The following is a 24,398-nucleotide window of genomic DNA, read 5'->3' as shown; positions in this document are numbered from 1 at the left end:
AAAAATCTTTGAACCTAAAAATCACCAAAACGGATTAAAAACCGATGATATAATAGCCTAGATTTACAAACTTACTGACAATGCATGGATTAACTTTTATTCCTTGTATACTACGTTAGGTTTAATCTTATTTTCTAAATGAGATGTTTGACCAGAACTCTAGGGATCATGATACGATTTGTGTATCAAGGTTTCGAGAATCAAACGCTAAAGACAAAACACTCTTTTTATTGATTCAAGGAAAGTAATACAAGACGTTGTTTTCTCTCTCTATCTTGTTACTACCAAATCATGCCTAACACACACCCCTTACTCTCCTACTACTTATAGCTACGAAAGGACATACACGTCACACAAGACAGCTCATGTGCTACCGTTACTCACACGTGTGAGTGATCTTCCTCCTCTCTTCGCTTTATTCCACACGTACTATAGCTTCTAGCATAAAGATGACCAATCAAACCAACGTATCTCGTACCACGGCTCCTCCCGGTTCAACACTTCTTTCTACCTCTCCTCTGGTACTGAATGATCACTGGTCGACGAGCAGCAGCGTGCGTATCAGATCACGAACTGAACTCATGTATGAAGTTGTTTAGATCGTTAAAAGAAGACCCTCCTTCTGCCACAGCGGCTTTAGCCATCTCCGCCAGTTTCTTTATCCGTATCCTCCTCTCCTCCCCCTCTTCCCAAGCCAAAACCTCTCTCACAGCCTTCTCTACTTTCTCTCTGCTAATAATCTCATCTCCCATATTCTTCACATGCTTTGTGGCTCCAACGCTCACTCCCGTTCTCAGTACTTGTGTAACCAGTTTCTCGTTATAGAACTGCTCAGCTCCAATAGGCCATGTGACCATCGGTAGCCCTGCAGCCACTCCTTCAAGAAGCGAGTTCCAGCCGCAATGAGTCAAGAACCCACCGGTCACTTGGTGCTCAAGTATCAGCACCTGCGGAGCCCATCCTCTTATTATCATCCCTCTCCCTTTGACCCTCTCTTCAAACCCTTCTGGTAACCATTCTTCTTTGTCGTCGTCACTTGTGCTTTTCCTCACAACCCAGATGAAACTTGCGCCGCAAGCTTCTAACCCTGCGGCGATCTCTACCAGTTGCTTGTTCTTGAAGCAAGCAACGCTCCCAAATGAAATGTAAATGACTGAATCTTTTTCCTTGGAGTCAAGCCATTTAAGGCATTCAGATTCATCAACGCTCGCTTTCTTTCCTCTCTCAGCCTTCTCCTCAAATCCTCTGTTTGTAACGGAGAGCGGGCCGATTTGCCACGTTCTCTTCGCTACAAATCTCTTGAAAAAATCAGCGTATTCAGGTTCAAGCTCGTAGAAGCTGTTCACAATAACACCTGAGCTCTTCGTTTCTGACTCTCTTACATCAAGAAGAAACATTCCCATCTCGGATTCGTTGTCTATGATCTGTTCTCGAGTTATCTCTATGTCACCGGGGAGATCAGGGATTACAAAAGGCTCACTACTCGAAGCTACTTTGTTCTGTGGTTTATGCACTTTCATGCAATAATTAGCGCACAAAGAGAAGTAGCCAGTACCGTGAAACACAAGTCTTGGCACGTGACACTTCTCAGCAACTTGGGTGGCCCATGGGAAGAACATGTCGGCGATAAGACAGTCCGGTCTCGTTGTCTCGAGGAGTTTCTCAAGCTGGTCTTTGAAAAACCTTGTCGACGATAAGAACTTGAAAGCTATGTTCTCTCTACCAGGATTGTTGCTTGAGGTGAAGAAATCTACGTTCTCGCATCCTTCTGGTAACCCCAGCTGCACGCAAGGGAAATCGAATATGTGGATGTCGATGATTTCAAGACTAGGGTTCTGGTTCTTGAATACGTCGATGGGTTTTTGGAAGATCTTGGAGTTGAGAGGAGTGGTGATGATTGTGGATTTGACTCCTTTGCTGGAGAAAAGCTTAGCCATGTCTAGAGTTGGTATCATGTGGCCATAAGCCATGTATGGGAAGAACATAACATGGAGCTCATGGTGAGGATTCCTACTCATTTTTGTTTGGCTTTGGTTGAGAAATTTGAGAAAATGTATTAGAGAAATTAAAGATTCTGAAAATCTTATGGTAGTAAGAGCATCATCATAGTCTCTTAAATAATCACTAAATTATTAAAATGATATTTTAAAGTAGTTTGATTATGCTCAATTTTAGACTAGTCACTGAGAATCAAACATGTGGTAGATAGTATCAAATTTTGATTGAAAGTCTCTTTGTAAGAGAGAAGTTTATGAGAAACTCTTTGAATTTGAAACCATCACTGATGGCCTAAGAGACTTTGCATGATGCTATTTGTTATTATAGAACGTGTAAAACTCCACTGTCCACACGTAAGGTTGGTGGGATCAGATCACCTTGGGAAATGACTTCTGACGTATGCAACTACGTCACTTGTTTTGGTTTCTTTGATACTTCCTCTGTCAACATGTTTACAGTTGTCGGAATCTATGACCAGTTTTCAGAGATCTTTTGGAAGCAAACTCTAGGTTTATTTCTGTCGGCGAGACCAAGATCTTGTCTACATACGTTGTTTGTTTGAATGTTTTTAAATTTATTTCAATCAAAAAAAAAACTTCTGTACAGAGTTTACTGCAACCTTGATACAAAAGATCTCAAGAACTTAAGAAAAAAAAGATCTCAAGAACTTAAGAAAAAAACTTTAGACTTCCTTAGATTCTTCCAAACCAAATCTCCATTGTCTTCTCATGCTTCCCACCCACTCTACTTCTTATAGAGGTGATTATGTTTCGAACTAGCTTGTCTAATTTGGTAATTAGGCAAACCGCTGGCTGAGGCGCTTCTCCTACCCTGCCTTTGTTCCTTTCATACTAAAGTGCATAGATCACTGCTTGAAAACAATACCTCAATTAGAGGTGTCAACTGGGTGGGCTGACCATGGGCTAGCCCAGTCCAATTCATTTTGGGCGGGCTATGGACGTGTCCAATTAATAGATGGTCTAACTGGACAAAAGACCAATTGGTACATGGTCCAATTGGGCGAAGACCAAATGGACAATGGGTGTCCATGGGCTTCCTAAAACATGTTTTTATGAGTTTAACAAAAGAAAACATAACTTTACAATTTAACCCAAAACAATAGTTTTATCGTTAAAATAAAAAATTCACGATTCTGACGGAAAACATAATTTCACAATTTTGATGGAAAAATGTATTTCATTAATTTGGCGGAAAAATGCAATTTCTCGGTTTTGGCGGGAAAACGCAATTTTTCGTTTTTGGCGTGAAAACGCAATTTCTCGGTTTTAGCGGGAAAACGCAATTTCTCGATTTTGGCGTGAAAACGCAATTTCTCGGTTTCGGCGAGAAAACACAATTTCTCGGTTTCGGCGGAAAAACATAATTTCTCGGTTTTGGCGGAAAAAAACAATTTCTCGGTTTCAGCGGGAAAACGCAATTTCTCGGTTTTGGCGGGAAAACGCAATTTTCGGTTTTGACAGGAAAACGCAATTTTTCGGTTTTGGCAGGAAAACGCAATTTCTCGGTTTCGGCGGGAAAACACAATTTCTCGGTTTCGGCGGGAAAACGTAGTTTCTCGGTTTTGGCGGAAAAACGCAATTTTCGGTTTTGGCGGAAAAACGCAATTTCTCGGTTTTGGCGGGAAAACACAATTTCTCGGTTTCGGTGGGAAAGTGTAATTTCTCGGTTTTGGCGGAAAAACGCAATTTTCGGTTTTGGCGGAAAAACACAATTTTCGGTTTTGGAGAGAAAACACAATTTTCCGGTTTCGGTGGGAAAGCGTAATTTCTCGATTTAGGCGGGAAAACGCAATTTCTCGGTTTTGGCGGGAAAACACAATTTTTCGGTTTCGGTGGGAAAGCGTAATTTCTCGGTTTTGGCGGGAAAACGCAATTTTCGGTTTTGGCGTGAAAACGCAATTTTTTGTTTTGGCGGGAAAACGCAATTTCTCGGTTTCGACGGAAAAATGAAATTTCTCGATTTTGAAAAGAAAACATAGTTTTACAGTTTTGACAAGAAAAAAATACTTTTATAATTTTGGAAAGTAAACATAATTTCAAAATTTTAGAAATAATATCTAAACTAATAATTAAAAAATAATTATAAATTTTATTTGGTGTCCATGGGCATGCCCATTTGGATATGGTCTCTATTGGTCTTGGACATTTGTTTGGACCATTGTCCAATATGGACCACCTATTAGTGCCCAAAACTGAAATGGTCCAACTGATCATGCCCATTTGGACCATGGACGGACCATTTGACAGCTATAACCTCAATAGAAAAGTTAGACCTCGTCCCTGCAAACCATTCTCTATAATCTGCATCACTCTTGACCATTGATAAATACTACCAGGCCCTGCCAGATTCTTAATGGTTCCAATCCACACTTCTCTGGAGTAGCAACATTCAAAAAACGAGTGATCTCTGGTTTCCGTTGAAAAATTCTTTCGAAAAAGAGAATAGTCTTATTAGTGGTTAATACCATTTGACTAGTCGCCTGGCGTCCTAACCTTGATAATACATGTTGTTTAGTATAACTTTTCTTGAAGCATTGGGTCTTTACGTTAGAGAATGGTAAGCAATATTGTAAATCGTTTTTGACTCAAGAAAGTAACTCAAAACCAACACAACAATCGTTTTTGACTCGATAACATTTGTTAACTTAGAAAATATATCAAGTTCTTGTTCCTTGTTCTTTTTGCATTCTGACCAACTTAAGCTCATCCATCAACCTGTTCACCTCAAGATCTGAAGACCCTCCTTCTCTCACCGCATCTTTAGCCATAACAGCTAACTGCTTAGCCCGTTTCCTCATCTCATCTCCGACCATCACTTCCCTTACCGCTATATCAACTTTCTCTCTGCTAATGAAATCTCCCGAACCTTTCACCATCTTCTTTACTCCCACACTCACTCCTGTCTTCAACACTTGTGTTACCAACTTCTCGTTGTAGAACTGCTCGGCTCCAATGGGCCATGTCACCATTGGCAGGCCTGATGCTGCACCTTCTAGAAGCGAGTTCCATCCACAATGCGTCAAAAACCCTCCAATAGCTTGGTGGTCTAGTATAAGCACTTGTGGCGCCCATCCACGTATTATCAGTCCTTGCCCTTTGGTCCTCTCTTCGTACCCCTCTGGTAACCACTCTACCTTCTCCCCTATTCACACCACACATGTTGTTTAGTCAGAACACAAGATAATTTTATTTTATTTTTTACTAACAATTCTATTATTCAAACTAGAACTGGTACGAGAGTCTGGAATATAACAACCAACAAAAACTAAATTTATATGATACGTAACATACCTTGGCTACCACTTCTGTTAACCACCCATACAAAATCATGTCCTGACATCTCCAAGCCAGCTGCAATCTCCATCAGCTGCTCGTCGTCGAAGCTAGACATAGTTCCAAAGGACAAGTAAATAACAGATTCACATCTCTTGGTGTCAAGCCATTTCAAACACTCATGCTCATCAATGCTAGCCTTTTTGCCCCTCTCTGCTTTCTCCTTGAACTCTCTGTTCCCTAAAGAAAGCGGACCGATGTCCCAAGACCTTTTCGCCACATGGGTCTTGAAAAAATCGGCATAAGCAGGTTCAAGGTCGTAGAAGCTGTTCACCAACACACCAAAGCTGTCTCTCTCTGAATCTCTAATGTCCTTCATAAACTTCCCCATGACAGATTCTTCTTCTTTCTCTATCACCTGTTCATCTGTAATAACAACGTCTCCTGGTAGCTCAGGGATCACAAAGGGCTCAGAGCTAGAAGCTACGTTCTTGTAAGGCTTGTGGAGCCTTAAGCAATGAGAAGCACATAGCGAGAAGTAGCCTGTGCCGTGGAAGACAAGTCTCGGCACGTTAAACTTCTCAGCGACTTTAGTCGCCCAAGGGAAGAACATGTTGCCGACGAGACAGTCTGGTTTCACCGTCTCGAGAAGCTCTTCTAACTGCTCTTTGAAATATTCCATTGCTAGTAAAAACTTCATATTCAAGTTACCTTTGGTTAGGTCATGGTTAGAGAAGATGAAGTCAGTGTTCTCGCATCCTTCGGGTAAGCCCAGCTCTGTGCAAGGGAAGTTGAGGATCTGAAGTTTGATGTCTTCAAGTTCAGGATTCTCGTCGTTGAATGAGTTGATGGGTTTCTCGAAGAGTTTTGAGTTGAGAGGAGTGGTGAGGATGGTGGACTTAGCTCCTTTGGTGGCAAAGAGCTTGGCCATGTCAAGAGTTGGTATCATGTGGCCATGAGCCATGTAAGGGAAGAAGAAGATATGGAGCTTAGAGGCCGCGGCTTCATCAGAAGTTCCCATGATTTGGCTGATGAGAAAACAAGAAATGGGTTTTGTAAGAGCCAAGTAGAAACTTCTCAGTTCCTTTTTTTTTTTTTTCTTGAAATTTTGAGATTGAATGTTTGTGGATCAAAGAGATAATGAATTTGTATTTATATTAATAATTGGGTTTTGGAGCCTGCCAAGCAGGACGCAAGGAAAGAGAGTAAAGCTTTGGCAGCTAACGCTTGGCTGATATGGAAACATGATGATATTCTTAGGGCCATTGACTAATGTTGACCTTGACTCAATGGGATATTTTTTCTTGGTAAAAACTCAATGGAATTTTTGTTTAAAATATCAATATAATTACCTTTTTTATCAAATATTTTGATGAAATGAGGGAGAAAAAAAATGAAATAAGGCTCTTATCAAAAAATATGTTTTGGCTTATTAAGTTAACGATTTTTTTTGCAAGATTAATTCTGATATATAAAAAATACAAATAAATTATCTTTATCTAATTAAAAGTCTGCAATATAACTTCTGGAAGGGGAGTTGAAAAATTCACGTCACGGCATTCGTCATTTTCTTCTAGTCGTCGTCTTCTCCAACACAATTTAATAAATAGAATATATTGTAAGTAAAGCCCAAAACGTTTGGGCCTTATCTTGTTTAGCGAAAAGCTTAACCTTCCTGGGCCTAAACCGAAACCATCCGGTTAAGGCATGTTCCTTCGATTTAACAATTGTATCCGGTACGAGTTCATCGTCTCCAAGTTTAATTTCAGCAAAAGTCCCTTTTGTTTAATTTCGTTGACATTCAAAGCAAAATCAATCAATCAATCACTCATGCCCGACGATAAAGAAGAATTGGAAGACTCCTCCTCCTACGTTTGGGACAACGATACGCAGCTCTACATCCATCACAGGCATACGTCTCTTCCCAAAACCTAATTTTGCTTTAGTTTAAAATTTAAGCCAAAAAGTATTCTAGTTGCTCGAGGAAGCTTAATTTACAATCAAAGACCTCGCTTTGTATATGCTACTTAGCTGTAAACTATGAGAAGTAATGAATGAAGGAGACACACTTCAGTGAGATTGATGTTTAGTTGATAAAGTGTATTCCTTTTCTGGATGCTAACACTGTTTTCGAATTTGCAGGAGTGGGTTTTATCATGACCCAGTTGCTGGTTGGTACTATTGTAGCAAGGATGGTCTTTACTACAAGCATGAAAACGGCGAATATGTTCCCCTGGAACATGACGAATCTGTACATATTGTCACTTCTGAAGATGCTCAGGCTGAAGTTTTGTTGAGTGATCCTGGAGAAACAGAAACTCTTTTAGGTAAACTTACGTGTTAAGAGTTTAGGTAAAGTGTTGGCAATGCATAACATCTATGATTGATAACTGATAGACACGGTTAATTTGCTCGAAAGAGCCAACAGGGTGCTCAAATGACCATGAACTTGAACATCTTCAACGTCCTTCCTCATGGTAGGTTATTTATTTCTTTGTCATGAAAACTAATATATATGGTTTCTGAAACCCTTTTTAATTTAATCAGGGTGGAAGATACACTTATAGAGCTTTATTTGGCTGGAAACAGTCGACGTCCTAGCTATTCTGCGGAGGATAATCAGATGTTGTCAGCTAATGGTATTAGCCTTTGATAATGTTTATTAGCCTTTTACATAGCTTTTTTTTTTTTTTATGAATCTGCTCTTACCGTTTGGAATTTAAGGAGAGGAGCTACAAATTGTGTTTGTTTCTCAGGAGACGATGATGCTGACGAGCTTGAAGAGGGAGAATGGATTCCTGAAGATGATTTTGATCCACAGGAAGACTACTTTGATCAAGGTTTTTGTTTTTTCTTTCTTTATAAGCTGATTTTAAATCATGAAATGATTAGCTAGCCTGTAGTATTGTCTAAGGGAATCTTGTTATTTAGATGATATGTTGTCTTCGGCGCATATTCATAGCTTTGATAGCTCGTAGTTTTCATTTGTAGATGCTCCTTCAAGGGAGGAAGAAATGTGGCTAGCACAATATGGTCAAGTCACTCAATCCCCTGAGAAGACCCTGCCTGAGATCCCGTCTGTTGACTTGTGGGACTGGAAACTTGTTTGTGAATCCAGAGAAGCTGACAACGAACAGGTGGCTAGGCTAGTAGGGAGGCTGGTGAGACGGTCCGCCAATCTTCATCCATCTGTGGCTTCTAGTGGCACACTTTTCAAAACTGCGCCGGTTTGTGAAGCACGCCTTCACCTGGTGCGAGTTAGGACAGGTTTTAACCATTTTCTTATTAACCACCAGAGATGGTAACTTAATGCGCTTTGTTATGGATTTTAATTCTCGAATAATTGTGTTCCAGGTCAAGTCTATAAACTGCAGAATCCTAGTCCAAAGTACCTTGCAACCTTGTCAGTATATGACGCCTCCAACCCAACAAAATATTGGGGATTCCCTGATGTTTCAACTACATGGCAAGATCCTGCTACAAAACGCAAAGCTAAGAAGGTGAAACCAAAAACTTCGCGCAGACTCAAGGTGAAGGAACCACATGAAGTCGACATGATTGAAGAGGTACTCCAAATCCATATTCTCATTCCTGGATTCTTGAGTTTATGTCTAAATGGATAGCATGAGACATTTTCCCAAAGCTTTAGTGTTATTAGAACCATAGTAAGAAGCAACTACTATCTTGATTCATGCTGGTGTTGTTTTATCAGGAGAGAAGCTCTGCATACAGAGATAGAGCCGCGGAGAGAAGAAATCTGCATGGTGGATATGGTGTTGGGCCAGGTCAAAAGGGGACAATGGTAGGCCTTATTGCCGACGAGCATGATACAGGTTCTGAAGAGGATGCAACAGCAGAAGAAGCATTGGAGTTAACATTTGGATCTGGAAGTTATGCAAGGAGGATAATGGGAAACATGGGTTGGAAGGAGGTAAGTGAAGGATTCTAATTCACTTTTCGATGTAAATGTGATTATGACACCACCATAGTTAGTGATTAATGTGGAAATGGAATTTGCAGGGTGAGACGCTGGGGAAGAATGCAAAAGGCTTGGTTGAACCAATACAAGCGGTAGGAAACACTGGGAATGTAGGCCTTGGTTTTCCTCAAAGGAGAAGAAGAGGTACCTGATACTTCTCTTTAGGCGACTCTCTCAAGTGTTGTTCATGCATATACGTGAATGATTCTCATGGCTACTATCTATGTTTTAGCTCTTTTTCTGTTTTAAGTTACTTGATTGATTATCTCTTTGTTTCTGACTTGTATTCCTTTGTGAAGGATGAGGCTGATGGTCGAACTTCTCCAAAAAGGTATGCCGTGACTTGGAAGGAAACCATATCAATGTACCGAAGTGCTGTAATCCAGTAGGGCTGCCTTTGTAGTAACTTGTTCCACAAGACACATAACATTTTTGAGTTTGTAGATTAACCCAAAAAGGGTTGTATAGTATTTAAGCTTGAAAATAGTATCTGTCGTCCTCGTTGATTAGTCTACGATGACTGGATCTTTTATAAGAAAACTGAGTTGATTATTTAATTCCAAGTAACAAGAAGTATATAATATACTTTTATGTAATAATACTTAGCGAAGAGGAAATAATATTTAGTGGCGCGTATATCTGAAGCCGTGGGAGTGTTATTTTTATGAAAAGTCAATAATAATGGTCAGCGGCTTACGCTACGCGTCTTGTCGCTCTTGAAAGCAATTTCTGAGAAAATTCAAAGTTTTGGTTTATATATATTGAAAGACGGACCTTCTCCTCTAGATTCATATCCGTTACTGTATCTCAAATCTTCTATCCAGATTAATGTCGATGATGACGATGGGCATTCAAGGGCAGCTTCTCGAGGTCACTGGTTCGTACCTTTTCTTTTGTTAATGTTTCTTCTTATGAATCATTTGAATGTTATTCCGTTGATTCGATTCTCAGAAAGGTTAAAATTTCGTTTTATGTGGTTTTTCAGTGGTAGGGTGCCAGAAATTGAAAGACACGGAATGGTTTTCGAGGCAAGATCCGTACGTTGTTCTCGAGTACAGCGGGGCAAGGCACCAAACCAGAACCTGCACAGGTTGTCTATCCATTCATTCATTAGATATCTTCAGTCATTCATTAGATATCTTCAGATCCTGACGTATTGTTCTAATAAATTATTACTGTATTTTCAGATGGTGGAAAGAACGCAGTGTTTCAAGAGAAGTTTATGTTCACGTTGCTAGAAGGCCTTAGGGATCTTAAGGTTGCTGTCTGGAACAGCAACACTCTCTCCACTGATGACTTCATTGGCAATGCTACGTATGTCTCTGCACTTCATTTTTCTATTGCTTTTGAAAATTTTCGGATTTTGGATTTGAGTCTTTTTTTTGCCTCTGTTTGTTTGTTGTGATTAGGATTCAGTTGCAGAAGGTTCTTTCTCAGGGTTACGACGACTGTACCTGGACTCTTCAAACTAAAACTGGCAGGTAACTACATTTGGTGTTTCACTAGTTTTCGTTCCTTGTGCATTGATAGTTTGCATATGGTGCACGTTGCTCTGGCTGATTTTTGGTGTTGGACTTGCTACATATAGTGGAATGACCATACAACTTTTTGATGTGGTTTTGTTTGCAGCATATAGTGATTGACCATATATAAGTTGTGTTGCTGCATTTGTGTGCTCTATGCTTTTCACCTAAGTGAAATGTTATATATTGTTGACATGGAAGCGTGGTTATGTTCATTGATAAGAGTGGTTATTCTTGTCATACATGCACACCCTTTTTAATCACTATTTATTTTCTTTCCTAATATAATGTGAAAAAAATACTCCTAAGGTAAGATTCATGTTTCTCTACATTGAGCACACTCTAGCATTCAAATTGGGTTTCTTTGAAACTGATGAGATGGAACTGCACCTTTTGCAGTATATGGTGATTTTAATGTCTGGTGTTAGGTTACCTTGCAATGGAGTTCCATTTAAACATTGTAGTGTCGTCAATTAGAATCAGAGAGTTTTTTTTCTTAACCACACTGCATTATGTCTTCTGAATATGCATAATTTTTCTGTCTGGCAGATATGCGGGAGAAGTAAGACTCATACTGCATTATGCAGGTGCAAAGGTAAAAGTCAAGACTTGATTAACAATATTGAGTTACAGATTCATTTATATTGATAAACAAGGCTAAAACATACAATGTTTTTTTCCTGTGTGCAGAACCAACATCACCACGGGTCTGCGCCATCAGCACCACCGTATGCACCTCAAGTACCTCACTACTCAGCACCACCTTCTCCTTCTCCATATTCCTCACCGCCATACACTGGACCATCTCTATACCCACAAGTACAATACTCTCAGCCGCAATCAGCATACCCACCAGCTTCACCCTATCCTCCTCAGCCATATGCTTACCCTCCTCCTCCCTCAACCTCCGCTTACCCTCCTGGTCCTTCAGCTTACCCTCCTCCTCCGCCATCCTCAACTTACCCTCCTCCTCCGTACCCTCCTCAACCATCACCATATTACCCACAAGGTACATAACTGTTCTTCCTTTTGTGTTTAAATGCTGTGATAGGATATAGTAATATACTTGTTAATACTAAGACCTCTAATATTATTCTCGTTATCCAGGTCCCTATCAAGGACAATACCCGCCGCCTCCATACTAAAACTCTGGCGTTGAGAATTGATGAAAAGTGGTCATTATGTATAATGCTATTTCTATAATTTGTTGACGAATTTTTGTCTCATTTTATTTTTATTTTTTTCTATCTCCTCTTTGCTGTTCCCGGCCTTTGCAAATTGTAGCATAATGGTTGCTATGGTCACTGAAACTCATTGAGAATTTTGGATGTTTTTTATATGGAAAAAAAGTTAAGCCAGCTTGCTAATTATCTCGCTACCTTAAACTCCCTCTTTCATCTTCAGTCAAAGAAGCTGGAGTTGGCTTTTGTTCACAGCAGCTAATCATCGCACTACAGTTTAATTTATTTGGTCAATGTCTATCCTTATAAGTTGTTGACAATCGGCAAAAAAGGTTGTAGGATTTAGTTAAGTTGCCGACAGATTTTACTGCACTTTGGTTTCTCGATCTCTACTCCACTGAGTAAAAGTAGGTAAAGTGGAAAACACAGAAAAAGAAAATATTCATAAAATATGAAAAAAGAAAAAAGAAACGACACATTTAATACTCTCAGAAAATAAAAGATTGCGCGAGTGAAAAAAGACAAACGTGAAAACCAACTCGCCCTTCTCTTCATAAATCAATCTCCTTTTCACTCTCCTTCCCACTTCCCCAGCTTTTCTTCCCTCTCTCTCTCTCTCTCTCTAGCCTCTCTTTTGTAGCTAGCTCCTTGCTACAAGCTAATCCCTGCACGCCTCCATAGAGTGGTGATAGACGGAGATAGTAAGATGAGTCTCTACCTTATCTTCTTCTGTGTAATGCCCTGAGCCAACACCATTAACTAAAAGAGCCAAACCAACTATATAGAAAGAGAAGATCTTTCTTTCTTCTCATTCTTGAGTCTATAATCCAACAATGGCGATACCAACGGAGGAAGAAAGTAGAGAAGAACATAACACTTCGTTTCTTCTTGATGCTCTCTACTGCGAAGAAGAGAAATGGGAAGACGACGACGAAGAAGAAGTAGAAGCAGTTGAAGAGAACTCTTCCTTTTCTTCTGCTTCTACTTCTTCTCCATTGGCTATTCTGCAGCAAGATTTGTTCTGGGAAGATGAAGATCTGGTCACTCTCTTCTCCAAAGAAGAAGAGCAAGGACTCAGCTGTGTCGATGATGTTTATCTCGCCACGGATCGAAAAGAAGCCGTGGGTTGGATTCTTAGAGTCAACTCTCGTTATGGGTTCTCTACTCTAGCAGCTGTTTTAGCTATAACGTATCTCGACAAGTTCATCTGTAGCTACAGCTTACAGAGAGACAAACCGTGGATGCTTCAGCTCGTTTCTGTTGCTTGTCTCTCTCTTGCTGCTAAAGTGGAAGAAACCCATGTCCCTCTTCTTCTGGACTTTCAAGTAAATGATGACACTTGACATCATCTCCTCCCTTAAAGTTTCCTTCTTTTGTCTTCATGTTACTCAATTTCTCTGTTTCTTGGGGTTTGTAGGTGGAGGAGACAAAGTATGTGTTTGAGGCAAAAACCATACAGAGAATGGAGCTGCTGATACTTTCTACTCTCCAGTGGAAGATGCATCTCGTTACTCCACTTTCGTTTCTAGACCACATCATCAGGAGATTGGGGCTTAAGAACAATGCTCACTGGGATTTCCTCAACAGCTGCCACCGTCTCATCCTCTCTGTAATCTCCGGTTCGTAAACGACAAAAACTACAAACCCATCTCGTTTTATCAGCTTCTGAAGTAATCTTACATTCTTGTGCTTTTGTCAGATTCAAGATTTGTCGGCTACCTCCCATCAGTTGTTGCTGCAGCCACCATGATGAGGATTATAGAGCAAGTTGAGCCCTTTGACCCTCTTTCATACCAAACTAAGCTCCTCGGTGTGCTTAACATAACCAAGGTAAGCTTCTTTAAAAAAAAAACTCTGTTTTATTTCACTTAGGCATTTTCACGAACATCTTTCGTGCATTCACAGGAAAAGGTGAAATCTTGCTACGATCTCATCCTCGAGTTACCAATGGGCCGCATGGGCTTACAAATCGAAACCCAAACTCGCCGGAAACGAAAGAGTGGCGAATCTCCATGCTGCGTGATTGATTCAAACCCTTTCAATAGCGACGAGAGCTCAAACGATTCGTGGTCAGCGAGTTCGTGCAATCCACCATCGTCTCCGCAGCAACAGCCTCCGTTGAAGAAGATGAGAGGGGATCAAGAAACTCAGAAGGAGAAACCAGTTTTGCATCTTCCATGGGCAATCATAGTAGCCAGTCCGTGATTCGAGCTCGTGTTCTGTTCTTACGGTTCTTTCCGTTTATATTATTATTATTACAAGTCTTAAAATTTTAGAACAATCTTTGTATTAAGTTCCACATTGCATGTAGGAAATGTCGAGAATGCCCTTACTTTGGCGAGTCATGTGTGAAGGGTATTGATGACATTTGACTGCATGGGATGTAATGAAGAGAATAGAAATAATAGTATTTTGCGTAAATTTTGAAGCTTTTGCAATCTTTGTGGCTTAATCTACGGTGTTGTTAAATATTAAATGTGTTTTAAATTAATCAGTAACAAATAATTCTTTAAACTTGAACACCAAAACAGTCATCTATTTTAGAACATCTGGAATACCATTTTTTAGTCCAGAAGGCGCATAATACAAATTATATAAATGAGATGTCAAAATCTTTAATATGAATGTTTATCATGGAATGCAATTGTTGTGTTTATGATTGAAAATAAAGGATTTTGCGTTTTAGAGCATGATTATTGGAGGTTCTTAGAATGGAATTTTTAGCGTAATATAAAAATCCGTCTCTTAACTTTTAGCTAAAAAAGTTAAAAATTGGCTCTTAAAACTCTTATTTAAGTACCGGTTCTTAATTTTTTTAGTTAAAAGTTAACGGACATGTTCTTATATTTTGTTAAAAATTATTTTCTAAGAATTTCCGATAAAGATGCTTTGGGCTTTGACCTGCTGAGAAGAGGCAAGTACTGACTTTTTGGGTCAGTCTTTGAATATAATCGCTTCCATACATGAAATAATAATAATTTTTAAAATGAGAAGAAGCAACACAATAACTGTATGTTATCCCCTTTGGAAGGTAATATAACACCAGGTCCAGATGACAAGAAAAGAAAACGCAACACAATAATTGCTTTAGATTTTCTTGCTAAATGTCTTCTCAAATTGAAACCTGCTCTACGTGCACGAGGCGCGTATCAAATTACCCGAAAAAAACAAAAACAAAAAAACTAACCCCAAACATATTAACCACGTAAAGGTAAATTCTTATATATACATGATATGAAAACTCATTTGTATCACTCAGTTTTTATTTAATTATGTTTATCAAATTTCGTCAAGCTCTATGTAGTGAAATCTTCTCTACTTCTTTTCACTTTTTCTTTTCCGAATTTATTTTCTCTTTGAACTTTTTTAATAAAAACGAGTATTAATTATCTACTTTATTCACGTGTGACACGAATTTTCTCCTTTTTTCCAATTCATTTCATTGTTTGGGTAAAAAAAAAAACAAATTGCTTTAGTATGTCGTTTCTTAACGCTCAGCCACTCGTCGTCATAGACCAATCAATCCTATCGTTTGTGTAATACTATGATATATAAACGTTTTAATATTGTTTTAAACGAAAGTTACGTCCGTCCCCTAATTCAAATATATATATATATATATTATGAAAGGTGCCAACTATTAACACCCATGTGTATTAAGTAAGATGATATAAAATTATTGAAATGCGAGAAATGAATTCATGCGTCATGTATGTATGTGGAAAGCGGGAGATTTTCAAAACGGGAGACCAAAAAAGTCTGTGGTTATTGTCTTCTGTATAATTTTTTTTTTAAAAAATAAATTGTTGTGGAGAATGTGTGTTTCTGTCTTTTTTTTTTGTCTCTTCTATTGGTCTTCTGCTCTTTAAGGTAAGCTATCAATATCATTGTACCATACGCATCTCGTGAACCATATAATGACTTGCCATAAATTGTCTTTTTTCTGAAACAAAAATATTACTAACAGAAGTGAAGTTACATTGTTTGCAATTTTCTTTATGTTTTTATATATACAGGCAAGCATTCTTCTCGCTTAAAGAATTCTTTCCCTCCTTCCCATCAAACAGATGTGTGAATCTATTCTTCATCAGCTTCTAATCTTGTTAATATTTATTAATAGGTGGGAGTTAAAAGCGATGCTTTTACTGAAGAAAATGGTCGAGTTACTTGTGTCGTATCGGTTTGTTTGAAAATGAAATGGTAAATAATGGGAAAAGGAAAACAGCTTGCACCCAACATGGAGAAAGGGCAAAGAGGTCAATGTGTCCCCACACAACAATATTATCATTCTCTAGGGCTCTGTGACCTTTTTTTATCTTAAATGTTTCTTCTTTTGACCTTTTAGTCTCTTCCTTTTTACTTCCAATCTTCTTTTTCCTTTTATTGTATTTACAAGTGAAAGAGAATGTGGTAGTATCACTACAAGAAAACACATGCTTAACGACGAAAATTAACGAGGAAAAACAATCCTCGTACATTTGCGTCGAGCTTACGACGAATTTACGTGAAAAACTAAAGTCATCGTTATTTCCTCGTAACGTAACGACAAAACTGTTTCGTCGTAAAGTGGATGTAACTTTACGAGTATTTTACGAGGAAAAACTATTTCCTCGTAAATACGACGTAAACTTTGCGTGGTATTTACGAGGGAATAGTTTACGTGTATTTAGCGAGGAAATGTTTGAATCCACCAACTTTATAGGTGTTACACGTTTTTTTTGCCCACCTAATTAATTTTCGTCGTAAATTCATAGCAAAATTACAACTACCTGATTCGAATTTTCCTATAAATATGGATGTTTAAACATCATTTTAAACACACCAACAACAAAAAACGTGAAAGAAAAAAAAATGGCTGGCTCCGGGAATATTTACGAGTTGCGGAAGTGGATGTATATGCATAGAGATGCTAACGGGAGAGTGACGAAAGAATACCTTGCGGGTCTGGAGACATTTATGCATCAAGCAGATTCAACACCGCTCGCCCAAGAAAGTGGTAAGATGTTCTGTCCTTGTCGGAAATGCAACAATTCGAAACTGGCAAACCGTGAAAATGTTTGGAAGCATTTAATAAATAGAGGTTTCACGGCAAATTACTATATCTGGTTTCAACATGGAGAAGGTTTTAATTATGATCAGAATGAAGCTAGTAGTAGTAATAGCAATTTTCAGGAAAAAGAACCGGTTGATCATCATTTGCATAATGAACATAGTTACCAGCAAGAGGAGATGGTAGATTATGATAGGGTTCATGATATGGTAGCTGATGCATTCGTAGCTCATGATGGAGATGAAGAACCTAATATAGATGCAAAAAAGTTTTACGAAATGTTAAACGCGGCGAATCAACCACTTTACAGTGGTTGTAGAGAAGGTCTCTCTAAATTGTCGTTAGCTGCTAGAATGATGAATATTAAAACTGATCACAATCTACCTGAAAGTTGCATGAACGAATGGGCGGACTTGTTTAAAGAGTATTTGCCGGAAGACAATGTGTCTGCTGATTCTTATTATGAGATTCAGAAACTGGTTTATAGTCTTGGGTTGCCTTCTGAGATGATAGATGTTTGCATCGACAACTGCATGATCTATTGGGGAGATGATGAGAAGCTAGAAGAATGTCGATTCTGCAAGAAGCCACGATTCAAGCCGCAAGGACGGGGACGTAATAGGGTATCATACCAAAGGATGTGGTACCTACCAATTACAGACAGATTGAAAAGATTGTATCAATCAGAGCAGACTGTTGGAAAGATGAGATGGCATGCCGAGCATACTCAGATGGATGGTGAGATGACTCATCCATCAGATGCAAGAGCATGGAAACATTTCAACAAAGTACATCCAGATTTCGCTAGCAATATCCGGAATGTGTATCTCGGATTATGCACAGATGGATTTAGTCCGTTCGGAATGTCAGGGAGACAATATTCATTGTGGCCAGTCTTTCTTACTCCATACAACCTGCCACCGGAGATGTGCATGCAACGGGAGTTACTATTCTTGACCATATTAATACCTGGTCCGAACCATCCAAAAAGGTCCCTGGATGTTTTCCTACAACCACTGATAAAAGAGTTGAAGGATTTGTGGTCAACAGGGGTGAGGACGTATGACTGTTCAACGAAGATGAATTTTACGATGCGAGCGATGCTTTTGTGGACCATAAGTGATTTCCCTGCCTATGGGATGTTGTCTGGATGGACTACACATGGGAGATTAGCTTGTCCATATTGTAATGGAACGACAGATGCGTTTCAACTGAAGAATGGTAGGAAGACAAGTTGGTTTGATTGTCACCGTCGATTTCTTCCCATTGGCCATCCTTACCGAAGAAACAAGAATTTGTTTAGGCACAAAAGGGTTGTGAGAGACACTCCTCCTCCATATCTAACTGGAGAACAAATTGAAGCGCAAATCGACTACTACGGAGCTAACGAAACAGTTCGTTGGGGTGGTAATTGGCATGTCCCTCGTAATATGCCAGATTCTTACGGTGTTCATCACAACTGGCACAAGAAGAGTATATTTTGGGAGTTGCCATATTGGAAGGATCTTCTTCTGCGCCACAACCTCGATGTGATGCATATAGAGAAGAATTTCTTTGAGAACATCATGAATACAATATTGAATGTCCCAGGGAAGACAAAAGACAACATAAAATCGAGGTTGGACTTGCCGGATATTTGCTCAAGAAGCGAGTTACATATTAAAAGCAATGGACAAGTTCCCATTCCGATATTCAGATTATCTTCAGAAAAAAAGTCGGTGTTGTTCAACTGGGTGGCATCAGAAGTGAAGTTCCCCGATGGGTATGTTTCGAATCTCTCTAGATGTGTTGAAAAGGGTCAAAAGTTCTCCGGGATGAAGAGTCATGATTGTCATGTATTTATGCAACGACTACTGCCCTTTGCATTTGCGGAGCTACTTCCAACAAACGTACATGAAGCACTTGCAGGTACGTAGTGTATTATATCACAATAATTTACAAAATAATATATGACTAACAATGTGTTTAATTTTTTTTTGAATATAAAAGGCATTGGAGCATTTTTCAGGGATCTGAGCACACGCACTCTTAAAGAAGAAGTTGTGGAACAGCTTCAGGAGAACATTCCCATCTTATTGTGCAACTTGGAGAAGATATTTCCTCCCGAATTTTTTGACGTCATGGAGCATCTAGCTGTCCACCTCCCATATGAGGCATTGCTTCGTGGACCTGTACATTACGGATGGATGTATCAGTATGAGCGAGCCATGAAATATTTGAAGGGAAAAGCAAAGAACCTAGCCAAAGTTGAAGGTTCTATAATTGCTGGAAGTTTGACGGAAGAAGTTTCTCACTTCACATCGTACTACTTTGCGTCAAAAGTACGTACACGGAGAAGAGCTCCAAGAAGATATGATGATGGTGGTGTTGCGCCAACATATGCAGTTGCTGGTGTTCCAGACATCTTTAGCCAGATTGGGCGACTCGGTGGGAAGTGTAAAGAGGTTTGGTGGTCGAGTGAAGAAGACGCTCATAGTGCACACACCTATATTCTACTCAATTGCGAAGATCCATTGATGCGTTATTTTGAAAGGTAACATATATTGACACTTCGAAACACATATAAGTATAATTAATTGTATAATTGCGAGAGATTCATTCCTATAAAATGTGATTTTACAGCCTATTTGTTTCTCAAGTCGAAGAAACATTTCCTGGTATATCCACAAGTGACGTAGACAAAAGGAAAGATCAACACTTCATTAAGTGGTTGCGGAATCAGGTACTAACTAAAACTTTTTTTTCATACATTATCTGTATTTCATTAACATTCTCTTTATTTTTGCAGGTTGATTATGACGACGACGATGCAGATTATCCTAAGTGGTTACACGAAGTAATTCAATCTCCACTTGTAAAGGTCACCACATCACAGATGTATTTCACACGAGGCTATACTTTTCATACATATGACTATGGTAGACAGCGGGCGACCAGTAACTATGGAATATGTGTGAAAGGGGAAACAGATTTCTACGGGATCTTGACGGAGATTATTGAAGTCGAATTTCCAGGGATACTGAAGCTGAAATGCGTCCTCTTCAAATGTGAATGGTTCGACCCCGTCGTCAACAGAGGTGTTCGGTCTAACAAATTTGGTGTAGTTGATGTCAACGGTGGACGAAGGTACAACAAATTCGAGCCTTTCATCTTAGCTTCACAAGCAGACCAAGTTAGCTTCCTTCCATACCCTCGGATGAGAGATTCAGGTATAAATTGGTTAGCAGTGATCAAAGTTACACCTCGAGGACGAATCATCAGTGGAGAAGAACCACCATTGCAAGAAGAACAGATAAATGAAGTCGAGGAACCTGAACAAGAAATTGATGACATCCTTCTCATTGATCCGCATAATCACGAGTACGAAGATCTTACCGATGATGCCATAGACGAAGCTGTTGAAGACGAGTTTAATGAAAATGATGATGTTTCTAGTGATGACGAGAATGTCGATGTATCCGATTGATGTATTTGTTTTATGAATAAGATGAGGGAGTTTGTTTTATGAATAAGATAATGTGGGGTTTGTTTTATGAATAAGGTAATGCTGGGAGTTTGTTTTATGAATAAGCAAATGTGGGATATTGTGGTTTGGAATGGAAATAAAGATGGAGTTTGGAATATATGAAGTAGAAAATAAGGAATATGGGGTTTCGGGTTTTTGGTTTCGGGTTTTGGGTTTCGGGTTTCGGGTTTGGGGTTTCGGGTTTGGGGTTTCGGGTTTCGGGTTTGGGGTTTCGGGTTTAGGGTATGGGGTTTGGGGGTTGGGATTTCGGGTTTCGGGTTTCGGGTTTCTGATTCTAGGGATTTAAACATAACACTCGTTAATTCCACGTAAGCACAAATCGTCGTAAAGTCCACGCAGGATGAAATCGTCGTAAAGTCCACGTAGGATGAAATCGTCGTAAAGTCCACGCAGGATGAAATCGTCGTAAAGTCCACGTAAGACAACGAGGAAATAACGACGAAACCTAAAATTAAATATGGGGTTTGGAATATATGAAGTAGAAAATTAAAGATGGGGGTTTGGAATATATGAAGTAGAAAATAAGGAATATGGGGTTTGGGGTTTCGGGGTTGGGGTTTTGGGTTTCGGGTTTCGGGGTTGGGGTTTCGGGTTTGGGGTTTCGAGTTTCGGGTTTCGGGTTTGGGGTTTCGGGTTTTGGGTTTCGGGTTTCGGGGTTGGGGTTTCGGGTTTCGGGGTTGGGGTTTCGGGTTTCGGGTTTGGGGTTTGGAATATATGAAGTAGAAAATTAAAGATGGGGGTTTGGAATATATGAAGTAGAAAATAAGGAATATGGGGTTTGGGGTTTCGGGTTTGGGGTTTGGGGTTTCGGGTTTCTGGTTTCGGGGTTGGGGTTTCGGGTTTCGGGTTTGGGGTTTCGGGTTTAGGGTATGGGGTTTGGGGGTTGGGGTTTCGGGTTTCGGGTTTCTGATTCTAGGGATTTAAACATAACACTCGTTAATTCCATGTAAGCACAAATCGTCGTAAAGTCCACGCAGGATGAAATCGTCGTAAAGTCCACGCAGGATGAAATCGTCGTAAAGTCCACGTAGGATGAAAACGTCGTAAAGTCCACGCAGATGAAATCGTCGTAAAGTCCACGCAGGATAAATCGTCGTAAAGTCCACGTAGGACAGCGAGGAAATAACGACGAAACCTAAAATTAAATATGGGGTTTGAAATATATGAAGTAGAAAATTAAAGATGGGGGTTTGGAATATATGAAGTAGAAAATAAGGAATATGGGGTTTCGGGTTTCGGGTTTCAGGTTTCGGGTTTCGGGTTTGGGGTTCTAGGGATATATGAAGTAGAAAATTAAAGATGGGGGTTTGGAATATATGAAGTAGAAAATTAAAGATGGGGATTTGGGTTTCGGGTTTCGGGTTTGGGGTTTCGGGTTTGGGGTTTCGGGTTTCGGGTTAGGGGTTTCGGGTTTCGGGTTTCGGGGTTGGAGTTTCGGGTTTGGGGTTTCGAGTTTCGGGTTTCGGGTTTCGGGTTTCGGGTTTCGGGGTTGGGGTTTCGGGTTTCGGGGTTGGGGTTTCGGGTTTCGGGTTTGGGGTTTGGAATATATGAAGTAGAAAATTTTAAGATGGGGGTTTGGAATATATGAAGTAGAAAATAAGGAATATGGGGTTTGGTGTTTCAGGTTTCGGGTTTCGGGTTTGGGGTTTCGGGTTTCGGGTTTGGGGTTTCGGGTTTCGGGTTAGGGGTTTCGGGTTTCGGGTTTCGGGGTTGGAGTTTCGGGTTTGGGGTTTCGAGTTTCGGGTTTCGGGTTTCGGGTTTTGGGTTTTGGGTTTCGGGTTTCGGGGTTGGGGTTTCGGGTTTCGGGTTTGGGGTTTGGAATATATGAAGTAGAAAATTTTAAGATGGGGGTTTGGAATATATGAAGTAGAAAATAAGGAATATGGGGTTTGGTGTTTCAGGTTTCGGGTTTCGGGTTTCGGGGGTTTCGGGTTTCGGGTTTGGGGTTTGGAATATATGAAGTAGAAAATTAAAGATGGAGGTTTGGAATATATGAAGTAGAAAATAAGGAATATGGGGTTTGGGGTTTCGGGTTTCGGGTTTCGGGTTTCGGGTTTGGGGTTTTGGGTTTCGGGGTTGGGGTTTCGGGTTTCGGGGTTTCGAGTTTCGGGTTTCGGGTTTGGGGTTTCGGGTTTTGGGTTTCGGGTTATAGGGATTTAAACATAACCCTCGTTAATTCCACGTAGGATGAAATCGTCGTAAAGACCACGTAAAAAGATTTAAACATATATCACGTTAATTCCACGTAAGCAAAATCGTCGTAAAGTACACGAAAAGAAAAACACGGGCCTTTGTGATTCCTCGCCATTTCCTCGTAAAAAAAAACACGGGCCTTTGTAACTGCTCGCTATTTCGTCGTACATTTACGACGAATTTGCGACGATATGTAATCTTATATATACACCCGACCGCTCACTCTTTCTTTCCTCTCTACTTCCTCTCTACTTCCTCTCCATTTCGTAGCAATGGTAAGCCTCTCTGATTCCTCTCTAATTTGGTTAGTTTAGGATATATTAGGTGGTTAGTATAGGGAATTTAGATAGGTTTGCGGATTTTATGTTATTTAGTGTTGATTAGGTGGATAATGTTGGAAAATATATTGTTGATGTTAATTTTAAAAATTTCATTTTTTTTTCCAAGTTCGAAAAGGAAGACTTACTGCCCATTACAGAGAGATCTTCGGTGAGCCGGGTAGTCGTTTAGACCCGGCCTCTTCTTCCGCTCCCAGTTCTTCGGGCCAGGAGACTGTCCCCGAGACTCAGTACACTCAGAGAGTCTCTGGGTCTACTTCTTCTAGTGCACCATCGGCTCCTCATGTGCCTCCTCCGATGCCTCCTCCTGTGCCTCCTCCGATGGCACCTCCGATGGTCGCTGATATTCATCCTGATCTGATGGTGCCTCCGAGTGCTCCTTACTCGCAGTACACGGTAGAGGACATTCTCATTCTGCCAGGCAGAGAAGGTTTACCAGTCATCGACCCAGACCGACCGGACGGAACGTTGTGGTATGTTGCATTAATTTTTTTAATTCGTTTAAATATCTTTTATAACATTAAAAAATAATTTATATTTTAAATTTGTATTTTCCAGGTGGGGGGTTGACGGATGTCTTGCATCGGACGTAACCGACACGATCAAGGGTTACTTCTCCATGGCACATCCAAACTGGAGTAAGACGCCTCACTACGTCAAAAAGACGTGGTTCAAAATTTACGCTGTAAGTTTCTATTAATTAATTATATATTTTTTAATTTTTTCATGATTTATATATATACTTTCTAAAAAACTAATTGTTAATTTATTTTTTCCAACAGCAAAAATATAATTGGGCTTTGGGGATCACTGAGAGGGTGAGGAAGAAGTTTAACGCGAAAGCGAAAGTTCGCTTGTTGGACACGGTCTCCAACTGGAAGGGTGACTGGATCGTGAAGGGGTATGAGCGTGGCAAACCCGCTGAGCTCACCACGGACGTGTGGGATGGCCTCATCCGTTATTGGCGCCTTCCTGATTCGATTAGAATCGCCAAGGCTTGCTCTAACTCCCGTAACACGGTCGATGAGCACGGGAACGGGCCGATGCTTCACACTACGGGCCAAAAACCCCACGCCGGTGTCCGTTTGGAAATGGTAATTAAATATTTTATTAAATAATTTTTTTAATAATTATATTAATTTATTCTAACTTTCTTAACTGTTTTTTAGGCCAAAGAGACGGGACATCTCTCGTCTCTTATGGAACTTTACGAGAGGACCCACAAGAACAAGGCGGGCGTATTTGTAGATGGCAAGTCCGAGCAAATCTACAACGACGTAGTTGCTCGGGTTGAAGACCGCCAGACTCAGCTGACCC

The 24,398-nt window shown here is 40.0% G+C and overlaps 5 protein-coding genes across 5 annotated transcripts; 3 read left to right on the top strand and 2 right to left on the bottom strand.

The window, feature by feature from the left end:
* Positions 1 to 208: 208 nt before the first annotated feature.
* Positions 209 to 2,286, bottom strand: LOC106438572 (UDP-glycosyltransferase 73B3). Its single transcript, XM_013879779.2, has one exon. The coding sequence runs from the start codon at positions 2,016 to 2,018 to the stop codon at positions 567 to 569; it is 1,452 nt and encodes a 483-aa protein (XP_013735233.1). The 5' UTR covers positions 2,019 to 2,286; the 3' UTR covers positions 209 to 566.
* A 2,297-nt stretch (positions 2,287 to 4,583) lies between these two features.
* On the bottom strand, positions 4,584 to 6,434 carry LOC106438574 (UDP-glycosyltransferase 73B1). The gene is made up of 2 exons (XM_013879780.3): positions 5,310 to 6,434; positions 4,584 to 5,160 (listed from the first exon to the last, which is right to left on the bottom strand). The coding sequence occupies exons 1-2, from the start codon at positions 6,310 to 6,312 to the stop codon at positions 4,676 to 4,678; spliced, it is 1,488 nt and encodes a 495-aa protein (XP_013735234.1). The 5' UTR covers positions 6,313 to 6,434; the 3' UTR covers positions 4,584 to 4,675.
* Positions 6,435 to 7,021: 587 nt separating this feature from the next.
* Positions 7,022 to 9,827, top strand: LOC106441985. The gene is made up of 10 exons (XM_048745172.1): positions 7,022 to 7,201; positions 7,434 to 7,618; positions 7,711 to 7,768; positions 7,839 to 7,930; positions 8,048 to 8,131; positions 8,283 to 8,558; positions 8,646 to 8,857; positions 9,004 to 9,222; positions 9,312 to 9,414; positions 9,570 to 9,827. Exons 1-10 carry the CDS (start codon positions 7,122 to 7,124, stop codon positions 9,572 to 9,574), a joined length of 1,314 nt encoding a protein of 437 aa, XP_048601129.1. The 5' UTR covers positions 7,022 to 7,121; the 3' UTR covers positions 9,575 to 9,827.
* Positions 9,312 to 12,151, top strand: LOC106438578 (protein SRC2 homolog). Its single transcript, XM_013879784.3, has 9 exons — positions 9,312 to 9,414; positions 9,570 to 9,601; positions 10,095 to 10,147; positions 10,256 to 10,360; positions 10,458 to 10,584; positions 10,680 to 10,751; positions 11,343 to 11,388; positions 11,484 to 11,802; positions 11,901 to 12,151. The coding sequence occupies exons 3-9, from the start codon at positions 10,099 to 10,101 to the stop codon at positions 11,936 to 11,938; spliced, it is 756 nt and encodes a 251-aa protein (XP_013735238.1). The 5' UTR covers positions 9,312 to 9,414; positions 9,570 to 9,601; positions 10,095 to 10,098; the 3' UTR covers positions 11,939 to 12,151.
* A 141-nt stretch (positions 12,152 to 12,292) lies between these two features.
* Positions 12,293 to 14,426, top strand: LOC106438575 (cyclin-D3-1). The gene is made up of 4 exons (XM_048745173.1): positions 12,293 to 13,299; positions 13,392 to 13,593; positions 13,674 to 13,804; positions 13,880 to 14,426. Exons 1-4 carry the CDS (start codon positions 12,808 to 12,810, stop codon positions 14,177 to 14,179), a joined length of 1,125 nt encoding a protein of 374 aa, XP_048601130.1. The 5' UTR covers positions 12,293 to 12,807; the 3' UTR covers positions 14,180 to 14,426.
* The last annotated feature ends 9,972 nt before the right edge of the window (positions 14,427 to 24,398 follow it).

This window comes from Brassica napus, chromosome C1 (assembly GCF_020379485.1).
Source record: "Brassica napus cultivar Da-Ae chromosome C1, Da-Ae, whole genome shotgun sequence".
Lineage (NCBI taxonomy): Eukaryota > Viridiplantae > Streptophyta > Magnoliopsida > Brassicales > Brassicaceae > Brassica > Brassica napus.
This window is presented reverse-complemented; position numbering and strand designations above follow the sequence as displayed.